The sequence below is a fragment of the Acromyrmex echinatior genome, chromosome 19 (genome assembly GCF_024713525.1).
Source record: "Acromyrmex echinatior isolate Ae372 chromosome 19, ASM2471352v2, whole genome shotgun sequence".
Taxonomy (NCBI): Eukaryota; Metazoa; Arthropoda; class Insecta; order Hymenoptera; family Formicidae; genus Acromyrmex; species Acromyrmex echinatior.
In genome coordinates, this window is record NC_141870.1 from 7,394,553 (window position 1) to 7,407,082 (window position 12,530).

At 29.4% G+C, this 12,530-nt stretch overlaps 1 protein-coding gene across 7 annotated transcripts in view; it reads left to right on the forward strand.

Moving 5' to 3' along the window:
• LOC105151815 (lysosomal acid glucosylceramidase) overlaps nt 1–12,530 on the forward strand; it is a 29,133-nt gene that overhangs the window by 15,555 nt on the left and 1,048 nt on the right. For all 7 annotated transcript variants that reach the window (XM_011065745.2, XM_011065743.2, XM_011065742.2 and 4 more), the window contains 4 exons: nt 1,527–1,842; nt 10,104–10,369; nt 11,584–12,012; nt 12,138–12,217. In XM_011065745.2, coding sequence (XP_011064047.1) covers nt 1,527–1,842; nt 10,104–10,369; nt 11,584–12,012; nt 12,138–12,217 — 1,091 coding nt within the window. The remainder of the gene's footprint in view (nt 1–1,526; nt 1,843–10,103; nt 10,370–11,583; nt 12,013–12,137; nt 12,218–12,530) is intronic.

A 12,530-nucleotide genomic window follows, 5' to 3' on the forward strand; every position in this document is an offset into this window, starting at 1 on the left:
TTCAAATATACTTTTCAAATATACTTTTTAAATATACAAAGACATTACTACAGAAATAGTAATAGTTAATGCAGAAAATAAGAAAAATAATATTTTATTAATTAACAATTATACTTATTAATGAATAATTAAAATAATTAAATATATATTTATGTTAATTATTTATTAATAAGTATAATTATTAATTAATACGGTATTATTTTTCTTTGTGTGCGTGCGCGCGCGCTCATCTTGGCTTATCTTTAATTGAATCAGTGACACAGTAAGGTCCTATCGAGAAGCCGAATTATTCAATGCCACTTATCCTGATTGTAATCTAATTTTAAAATCACTGTTTCTGAAAAATCGATACAATTACAGATAAGTCAAGATGAGCGTGCGCGCACGCACGCACGCAAGAAATGTAACTCTTTCTTCTGAATAACAATATTCAAATAATCAAAGTTCAAATAATAGCTCTACGAAAAAAAATCATGGAGACCTTGGTCAGTATTGTTCTCGTCTAGAAAATTGATCCCTTTCAAATGACTCCAGATGCCATTTAAGATTTTCAGGCCTCCTTTTCCCTTCTCCCCTTGGGAATGTTAAGGTGAGTATTTTTGAGGTTCAGTGATAGATTTTACGATCCCATTGTATCCCTGTAAATTTCAATCCTATATCTCACACCGTTCAGAAATTATTCAGGTGGCCCGGGACTTTTGGCGGACACTGTACAGGGTGGGCCATCTATTGGTACGTTTTTGAATTTCGTCGTATGGCAACACCGAACGAGCTACAGACCCGAAATTTTGACAGTTTATTAGTCATACCGTCCGCGGCACGAAACAACATGTTTTCTCTTGAAGAGCGTTTTGAAATTTTAAAAACTTATTTTCAAAGTCAGTGCTGTGTCGCCGAAACTGTACGAATTTTGAAAAGAAATATGGGTCGTGATAGAGCACCCACCGAAGGAGCTATACGCAAATTGGTGAGGAAAGTTCGTGAGAAAGGGATGTTAGTGGATGACATTATATTACGACTGTTTTGAGTGAAATTGGCGCCGAGGTAGTCCAAAATGTCATTAATAATTGGGGTGACCGAATGGCATACTGTAAGGCCAGTAGAGGGAGCCACATGAACGAAATCGTTTTTCATTCTTGACGCGGATACTTTTAGCTTCACAACAAAAAAAAAATTAATAAAAAATATCAATGTATGCTCATTTGATCGCATTTTTAAAAACGTACCAATAGATGGCCCACCCTGTATATATACAAAGAAAAGTGAAACCATTTCCAATCCAAAATCAGAACACACGAAATTAATACGGTTATAAAGATAGTTGCACAGTTTAGTCTTGGAATACATAAAAAAGAAAGAGAGGAAGAGGGAGATGGGGGGAGGGAAGAGAGAGAGTGACGTTTGATACTTCTTCTATCAAAGCTTCGATATTTTTAAAAAGACTTCTACAATGTGTTAATTAAAAAAGCATACATGGCAATTTAAGTGTTGAAACATATAATTGAATGTTTTTCTTTCCATTACAGGAGACGAATGTATACCACGTTCATTCGGGAACAATTCTATAGTATGCGTCTGTAACTCGACGTATTGCGATACAGTAAGCAAGCAAAAATTACAACAGAACCAGCTTTTATGGTACACATCCACTCAAGATGGCAAAAGAATGCAATCGTCCATTATGAATTTCTCCGCCAAAAATGAATCTGAAATCGATCTGGTTCTCACAGTGGATATTAATCAGAAATTTCAAAAGATACAAGGATTTGGCGGAGCAATGACCGACGCCGCTGCACTCAACATTAAAAGTCTTAGTAATAACACTCAACAAATACTACTTGAGTACGTTATTGGCATTATTAATTAAAAGTACAGAGCGATAACATTAATCGAAAAAAAAATAAGACCGAGGAACGGAATAAAGCTCTAGACAATGCGAGGCAACAGCGACAAGAACAGTATAGTATAGAAATAAGAACAGTATAGAAACAAGCGATACATAATTGTCGCTTCCCGTCTATAATGCTGCGGAAAAAATAAAAAAAAGTTAACCAATCTGATCGCTGATAGACTGCAGTATTAGGCTAAGGCTCTTAGTGAAAATTTTTTGGGAATTTTTCTTTGCGCTACCCTCCCCCCCCCCCCCAATTTGGTTCCATTTTATAAAAAATAATCTGTAAAATTTCAGCTCAATAGAATAAAGAGAAAGGATGCCCCTGAGACTTTAAAAATAAAAAAATCATAAAATTACGGAAAAAATCAAGTTTATTTGTTTATCTTGTGAAATATTAATTATATACAAAAAGTATTATACAAAAAGTTGTAGATCCACTAAAATTGCGCGTATTATTGACTACTTGTTTTTCTCATACAATTAACGATTTCTGAGAAAAATGTGAAATATAAATTAATTCCTAAAGACTCCTTAATGTTACAAAATGGTTGGATACAACAGGACAATAGAAATCAAGCTCAGTAATTCTTGTGCAAACCAAAGGGTTAACAAAATAACGGATTAATTATTAATAATTAATCCGCTTACATGGTTCGACTCACTTTTGAGTCATCCTCAAAGACAGTATGATATTGTAATTATAAAAAAAGCTTTTTCTTACAAACTAATTCATTTCAGTGAGCCACTTCCATTAACTATTAATGGAAACTATAATAGAAAAACTCTAATAACAATCTAAAATGTATTAAAATTATTAAAAGGTAAACTTTTTGAAAACAAAAACCATTTATTGTAAAACAATAGAAGATAACTCATTAAAACAAAAATTCACCATATCGCAAACACTTAAATTCTTTAGTCAAAAACTAGTCTTTGACCATTCAGCAAATCAGTGTCAATTATGTTGAAATAACTTTTAAAACATCTAAAACATTAATCGCAAATAAAAAGAAAAAAGAAGGGAAAAACTCTGATATTAATTATAGTCCAGACGGACATCAAAACCAAAACTGAATTTTTAATAATTTAATTTTAATGTAACGAAGAATACACTGACTTAGCTGGCAATAACAACGCTCCAATATTTACAGTTGGAAAGTAGGCCTTGGGAAGCCCCTCCAAGTCTGTCTCCTAATGTGTAACATTTCTGACACCAATCTCTTTCCGTACTGAGGTTCCTCATCCAAAATGAAAATAGTCAATGCTTTGGATCACGAAACACAATCATCAAATGAAAATGAGAAGCGAATACAAATACAAATCGATAAAATCTCAGAAATTATTAACAATGGAATTGAACAATTCGTTTCCAAAACTAGAGGATTTTTCGAAAAATTTAACTTGAATGATGAATTTCTTAAGACAAAACCGTTAACTTAATAATAAAAATAAAAGTAAAAATAAAAGTAAAAGTTGTCTAAAAGATCTGGAATTAATAATAAATAAATTGAAAGTTGTAAATGATTCGGCTGAGAGAGGAATCAAGCTTATGGAAAATTATAATAAATAATTTACGAAAGACGAGCCACAGAAACAGTATTATGCTTCAGATTGTAAATGATTATCGCCGAAAGTTTCCAGGTTATAAAAAGAGATTTTATATTAGCATCAAGATTTTGTAGAAAAAAGAAATGATTTTCACATTTTTCTCGGAAATCGTTAGTCGTACGAGAAAAACAAGTAGTCGATAATACGCGTAATTTTAATGGATCTACAACTTTTGTATAATACTTTTTTGCATATAATTAATATTTCACAAGATAAATAAAATTGATTTTTTTCTGTGATTTTATAATTTTTTCGATTTTCGAAGATCCCAGAAGCACCCTTTTCCTTTATTCAATGAAGCTGAAATTTTACCCTTTTTTTTCCCCCCCCCCCCATAAAAAATGAAATCAAACGGAAGGATAGCGAAAAAATTCAAACTTTGAAAATAAGCCCATCCTACTGCAGTATACTCTTGCATCTGCTCCAAGATTATAGCGTACATAAACAGAATGGAAAATCTGAACGCTGATTATAGGCTATAAGGCGATAGACATAGAACTCTAACTTCACAGAAATTTATCGGTATTGTCTTATTCTATGTTCCTATATGCAGTGACATATGCATTCCCGAATGTAGCTAAATTATTCTTAAAATATTCATAAAAAGTTCCTAAAATTCCCAAACGATTATTATATTCCAAGAGTATTCTACAATATTTCGAAATATTTATAGAATGTAAAAGCAACATTCAAATATTCAATTTGTATATCGTGTATACATTGATTATTGATTATATATATTGATTAAAAATTCCATTTATATAACGTTACATATTCTAAGAATGTTCCATATATGTTTCGCAACAATTTTTCCAGAAATTCCAGATCGAGTCATCCCTAAGGCCTGAATCAGTTTCAATTTAAGGTTAAGGTGAAAGTATGAAGTGTATTTTTCAAAGAAAAATTTTGTTTGAAACTGATTCAAGCCTCAGGGACGATCGTATCTGGAATTTCTATAAAATTTATAGTCGAAATTCTGCGCTTCTTATATTCTTTCCCAGATGATCCTTATTAACGAGTAAATACTCTCCGCAGCAATCCTATGTCGGTGGAAATGTTTACTGCTCGCAATTTTCGTGATATATACAAAGAATATTCGTACAATATTCTGAACATTTCATCGACATTTTTGTATATTCTATGACGATTCTTTCACTGAAATTGCCAGAATATTCGGCACATTAGGAATCGAACTTTCTATTAATATTTATTATTAGCTAGGTGGATTCCTCTGTTTCTATCATTATCGTTACTTCTATCACTGTTATTTCGCATTGTGTTTAGGGCTTAAATCTTACGAAGGGAGGCTATAAATTGTTTCTCACCAATTTTTTCTATGAAATTTGATGAGCATGTTAAGTGTTCTTTTCTGATGTGATAATCTTTAATATTTATTCTTCTGCGCTGTTCTTTTTGAAACACAAATGATTATTATCTTAGTGAGAAATAATAATGGAATCAATGTTGATTCGACATCGTAAATCATCAAATCGACGTCGATTCGACATTGTTATTTCTCACACAGCACAGTATACTATACCATACATCATATGATTATGTCATGACGATAAAAATAGGTTGAAATTTTCCATATGTCTCTTACGTCATAAATATTAGGTATAGTAAAAAGAAATCCATTATTTTTTCAATAGATGGCTGTAGTAATCTGTATCTCGTCTACGCTTGATACAGATAAAGCCACCTGTTGGAAAAATAATGGATTTCTTTTTACTACACTTAATATTATTAAATCATTCGTATTAATTAAGGACGATTTGGCGCTGTAAACGATGCGCAATATTCTATTATAATAATTTTAAAACTTTAATTATTTAGGATTACAAAAATTTTCAAAAAATTATTACATAACTTTCCTATACGTTTCGATTATTTTAACTATCTTCAGCAGATATACTTAAAAATTACTGCAGAAACAATATAATGCTTATGTAATATTGTTAACGTCTATGTAACTTTGTAGTGTTGATTATTCAGCGCAGATGCTTAAAAAAAACTATCAGAAATGAAATAATGCTTATACAATATTGTTACATGTCTATGTAGCTTTGCAATGTTAATTATATTTCTGGTTCAGTAGTGTACAAACTTTATAGAGATGCAGAAAATGGCTATGCTGTTCGACTAAGTTACCCGGCTCATTGGAAACATTTCTCGGAAACATTTTCTATCTGTACAGATTTTATTTATTAAATAACGTTGAACAGCAAACTAAAAAAAAATTTTTCTTTTTTCTGCTCATTGCCTGTGAACTACTACAATGATAAAATATCTGAATAGAATCGTCAGTTATTAAAATATTTAAAGAAATTTACTCGTCAGTTATCTTACAAGATCAGACATACAATGAGCAAAAATATTTCACGTGACAAAGAGTAGGACCATAGATCAACAATGACAAATGGAAATGACAATAAAAATAATATAAAGGCTGATTTAGATTTTGTTCAGAATGTCAATGTAAGTGCGATATAAACCTTCGGTGTCGTTTTGCAAATTGAGATCATTAGATTGTTGTTTAATATGTATCATTTCAGATATAATACGTTTGTTATAATAACTCTCAACGTCTAACACATTGTTGAATTAAATTCATAACTGTGATGCAACCTGTGTTCTGTGATAACCGAGTGAGAGAGAGTATTCTATGTGTTTTTGATGTTCATATACTCTAGTTTTTAGTTTTTTCTCTGTTTATCCCACATAGCATGCATCGCAATCCTTACAATCCTTGATTTTATATACAACGTTTCTCTTTTGTAAATTTGACAACGAATCTTTATGTACTCTGATGAATCTACTTAATTTGTTAAAAAATGAAATTCTATTTACACTATTATTGATAATGTTCATGAATCTTTCGGAAATGCCCTGTACGTATGGAATGCTGAATCATTAATTTTTTTATTGTCACATTGTCAGGTTTTTTATTCATTTTTATTTGCAGACTAGTTTTTTTTATAAGATATTCTATTCTATTTTTCATCGTTTTCATGATAAATTCCATGGAATAATCATTTTCTGTTAATATATTAACAAAAAATATGAAATTCATATTTTTTTCATGAAATTCCGGATGCGAAAGAAAAAATGTCCACCAGATCTAAAATTGTTCCCTTTTTTGAGACGTCGGATGTTGAGAGTAAAAATTCAGAAATCTTCCTGAAAATGTTAATTTCTGATATCAATCAAATTTAATTCTGCCTTCATCTATCATAACAGTAGTGTCTAAAAAATTTATTTTATCACTCTCCTCTTCCAAAGTGAACTGTAGTCTTGTATGATATGCATTGAAAATATCTAATATATTGTTAATTTCAGTTGAGGAGATGTATAGAAGGATGTTATCTATAATAAAATTGTATCCTGAAATTTATACTGCTTAACAATCGAATCTCCAACTCTTGCATGTTGCATGACTAAGTCCGTTGCCACTAGGGATAAAGGGGATCCCACTGAAGATCCAAATTTTTGTTTGCAGAATTGATCACCAAAAGAAAAAAACGTCGAATCTAAAATTCATTCTTATTGCCTCTAAAAATCTTTTTTAGGAATATTGCTGTAGTTTCATCTCTTGTCAATAGTCGCTATGACTAAAGCAAAAGGAATGTTGGAGAATAAAGACATGTCTAATGAGACTGAAACATAATCTGGGTCGATTCTGGTGTCTTTTAATTTGTTGACCAATTTGAAACTGTTAACAAAATTCGAATACTTCTAACGATCAATTCATGTAAAAATGTGACTAGGTTGTACAATGGACTATCTATTGATGAAATAATGACACGAAAAGGAAATCATCCTTATGTACTTTAAGTAACGCGTATGCTCTTGGTAATAAACCGTTACTGCAATGTAATTTTTGTATGTACTCTGAGATATATAGTCTGATTTTTTCCATCTCAAGTAACTTTTTCAATTTGTTTGTAATTATGTTCGTTGGAGTTTTGATCGATTCTCAGATATGTTTTGGCATCTTGTAACATTTCTTTAACTTTATTAATGTACTTGTTTTTGTCTAACGCTACAGTTATATTACATTTATCAGCCATTGTAAATATAATATTCTAGTTCTCTTACAAATTTTTTTGTTTTATAAGTTAACTTAATAAGTTTAAATTATATACTTCAGAGAACGTATAAAAAATTACATTGCAGTGATGGTTTATTACCAAGAGCATATGCGTTACCTAAAGTACATACATAACGATTGCCCTTTTCGTATCATTATTTCATCAATAGATAATCCATTGTACAACCTAGCCACTTTTTTACATGAATTGATCGTCAGGAGTATTCCGAAAGTTTCGAGTTTTGTTATAATAATAATTTTGTTATAATAATAACTTTGAGTTATGATGCGTGAAAGTTACAGTATCGCTGATATTAGTATTATCCAAGGTGTCCAATCAACGGCTAAAACTTTTTGAATGCTGTTCGGGATCATGTCTTGGATTTCACTTATCAAAATCAAAGCCAAGGAGGTTATCTCATTTTTATTTTTACGTAAAAATGAATTTTTAGTGTAAAAATAAAAATAAGAGGAATAATCTCCTTTGATCTTAATGTTATCCAAGACATTATCTCGGACAACATTCAAAAAGTTTTAGCTGTTGGTCGGACATCTTGAATGCTAATGCCAGCGGTGCTGTAACTTTCAAATCTTATAACTCGAAAAGTACGTAATTAAAAATGACTTTATTACAGTGTTTTGAAAAGTTTTTAATACTAGCTGTTAGATTCTGCCATCAAAAATAGGGTGTTCCATAAAAAAAAATCGATGTGATCTTGATCTGACCTTGACAATGCCTCCCAAGGTCAAATCAATGGTACCCTCTCCGAACCATACAACTTTTGTTTGAAATATTTTCCGTATCTATCATAGTTTTCGAGAAATTTAATGCATTATTTAAAATAGAACATCCACATATTTGCTGAATGATTAACATTGCAAACAATACAAAAAGATAAATATAATAAGATTTGTTTTTAAAAAAAATGTCAGATTAACAACGCTGCATTTTTCTCAATTTGCGAGTGACTTAGGCATTATGGACATATGAGCTAATTATACAATACTTGTATCATTCTTACTGAGGAGGACTCCAAAGAGAGTCGAAACGTTCAAAATGAAGAAGATATCAATCCAATATCTGAGTATTGGTTGTTCACTAAATAATTGCGCCGTTTATCGTTGCTGCCTCTCATTAGCCTATTATATCTTTTTAAAATTCGAGAGTCCTAATATAATTATTGTTATTGTAACATTGCAAAGTTACATAGATATTAACATTGCATAAACATTATATTGTTTCTACGGAAATTTTGAAGTATATCTGCTGAGGATGACTAAAATAGATAGCTGAAACGTACGGTGTAATCCTGAATTATTAGTTTTAAAATTATAATAGAATATTGCGCATCGTTTACAGTGCCGACTCCAAATTGTCCCTTGAATAATACAATTTTGATTGAAGAATAATGAGTCCCAAAAACTAATCAATTTATTTATATAGTTTTAATTATAGTTTATATTAATATTATTAAAATTTATTCTGCCCTATATTTTTTCTGTTATATAAAGCCAATTAAATTTCTTAAAACACGATAAAGAAAACAAAAAACGATCAAATTTGGATGTTTCAAATAATACATTATATATTCTTATATTAAATTAATTTATTTCAGATATGACAGAGCTGAAAAACTTTCAGTTTCAACACAATCATTCTGAAACGCTAATAAACTCTCCTAAATTAGAATAGACAGAAAGAAAATAAGAAACTTATTGCGGAAAATATTATCTCAGCCAGGATCCTGTAATTTTCCACAATAAGTTTCTTACTTTCTTTCTGTCTATTCTAATTTAGGGGAGTTTATTAGCGTTTCAGAATGATTGTGTTGAAACCGAAAATGTTTCAGCTCTCAGTCATATCTGAAATAAATTAATTTAATATAAGAATATATAATGTATTATTTGAAACATCAAAATTTGATTGTTTTTGGTTTTTTTCGTATTTATATGTATTCACATATACGATCGTGCTTAAAATTCTTAAATTCTCTTCTACTATTAATATTTCTTAAAACGATTTCTGAGAACAATTCAAGTAATATAATTAATATACGAAATTCAATTAAAATTCAATTAAAATATGAATCCCAATTAGAATTAGTAAGAAAATTCTAATAGACTTCTAATAAAAAATAAGCAAAAGCTTTTTCCAATTATTAATCATATATGTATATACATTAATTAATAAATATAATTCTATAAGTAGTTACAGAATAATTTTTCAAGTAGAGCATATTAATTCTATTCTTGGTAATAACGGAATTTCATTATCTCATCAGCTGATAGAATAGAAACGAATTAAAAGCATAAATTAAGATTCTTTAGTAAAAGATAAATACTTCTTATGTTATATTATCGAGCAGTGCATTAATTGTTAAAATTTGAAACATAGCAATTCTTTGGATAAAATGATTTATCAATATATCAGTTCTTATAAAATTGTCATAAATTTATCTAACTGGATTTCATCCGTTTCGATGATAACCTCTCATATATAGTTATTTCTAGGTCGTATTTTGGTTCCAAGGGTATCGGATACACATTTACTCGTATACCTATCGCAGGTACCGATTTCTCAATGAGACCATATACATACGACGACGTACCCGATGATCTTATGTTAAGTCATTTCGGACTTGTGGAGGAAGATGATTACAAAATCAAATATCTACATAATATCAAAAAAATTATGTCTAATCCAGATGAATTTAGAATCTTAACGACTGCATGGAGCGCGCCTGCGTGGATGAAAAGTTCTAAAAGTATAACTTGGGGTAAAGAAATATTAGATGAGACAATATCCTGCATTAACCAGGAAAAAATTTACACCGGAAAGCTTTAAAGTGTTTATTATACGACTAAAATATTGAATTTAAAAAATTTACGAAAATTTATACTTTATTAAAATTTTGAAAAGATTAATTACTTATAGACAAAAGTCTATTATAATATTATATATGTATATATGTATATACGTAAAACAGGCAGAGATAGAGTAAATGATACAGAAACTGATTAATTTAAAATCAAAACTTTACATTTTGTTTCTAAAGTATTTTTTAACGATAATTTTAGCAAATATCGCTTTAATGTTTAAATGCATAAAATTTTTCGGTGTTTTATTTCGTAAAAATAGTATCAAAATGTACAATCAATTGAAATAATTTTAAAAATATTTTTCAACAGTTAAGAAACGCTAAAAAAGATATTAGCTTTGAGTCAGTCATATTTAGAAAGCAAATAGTAGTATTTATTAATAAAATCTTTATTTATTAACAAAAGCACTAAACATAAGGATCTGCAGTCATTTTAGATTATTGTTATCAAGTATCCAAGAACGCAAAGATTTACATACATTATATGTATACGTATTGAATAGTGAAAAAAATCAAGTTTTCGTTTTATAAATTAATAGTGAAAAAATTAAGAGTTTCATTCAACTTAATAAGAACAGGATTCATATTTGTATGAATGAAACGATATAGCATAAATTATAAATAAACTCTACAATTTAATTTTTAATTCTTTTTTAAATCCAAAACAAAAGATAATAACTGATCTATTTTATTTCGCGGTCTGTCTTACTTCATTCTCTGTAAATATTTTGATAACATTTCTCTTTAAAAAAAATCTTTACAACAATATCATTAATGTTATCAATGTTACAAAAAAAAGACGTTTTTATTTCCAAAATAAATTTAATTTAATTCAATATTTTCGTCTCTCTCTCTCTCTCTCTCTCTCTCACTCTCTCTTTCACTCAAATTATTTGTAGAAGCTATTATATTTTGCTTTATATTATTATTTATAGATACCCAAACAACAAAAAGTCCAAAATTGTGACATAAGATATCCTTAAGTCATCTTTTAGACGCAAAAAAACATCTTATGATCTGAGATACTTTTAGATACTTTTTGTTGTCTAAATAAGTACTAAGTGCTAGAATAATTAAATATGAGATATTGTAATATATGATATTCTCGATAGGTATTTTAAAATCTGAATATTATCAACTTTACGCTGATTATATCGTAAAGTTCTTTGACGCATATAAGGAACGTGGTATAAATATATGGGGCATAACACCTGGCAATGAACCATTAAATGGATTTATACCATTCTTCACTTTCAATTCCATGGGTTGGACGCCTAACACTTCTGCGGTTTGGACCGTGAAACATTTAGCTCCGACTTTGACTAATGCTGGATATAATCCTCTCTACATAGCGATGGACGATCAACGCTTCGAAATCCCGTGGTTTACCGAGTTGATGTTTGAGTATCCAAAAACTAAAGAACTGTTCTCTGGCACTGCGGTCCATTGGTACGCTGATGAAATATTTTCACCGATTAGACTGTCTCAATTGCATGATAAATATCCAGACAAGTTTATACTGATGTCCGAAGCATGCACCGGTATGTATAATTAATTATATAGAACATAGATCATACTATAATAATTAAAAATATACTTCTGCGCATGCGAATCTTTCTTTAAAAAATCTACAAAAAAAAATTCGTGAAATTTTCGTCTCATATAGGTAGCAGTCCCTTTAACAAAGAAAAAGTAATATTAGGATCATGGAAACGAGGACAAAAATATGCCTTAAATATAATCGAGGTTTGTATACGTATTTAATATTATTTGATAATATTAATCTATTCCAAACGCGTTTATTTAGTTTTTAATTTTATCTGCCTAATATAAAGAACATTTCCAATTTAATTACGAAATAAGAATTACGTTTAATTATAAATGTATGACAAAAAAACTTTTGAAGGCACTGAAGTTTAATCAGAAAAGTATATATTATTTGGTTAATCCGTTTTATGGTATTAAGAAATTTTATTACAGCATGAGATATTTTCATTATATAAAAGATAAAAGTAATATAAATCATATATGTAATAAAAGTACTTTGAATTATGTATAA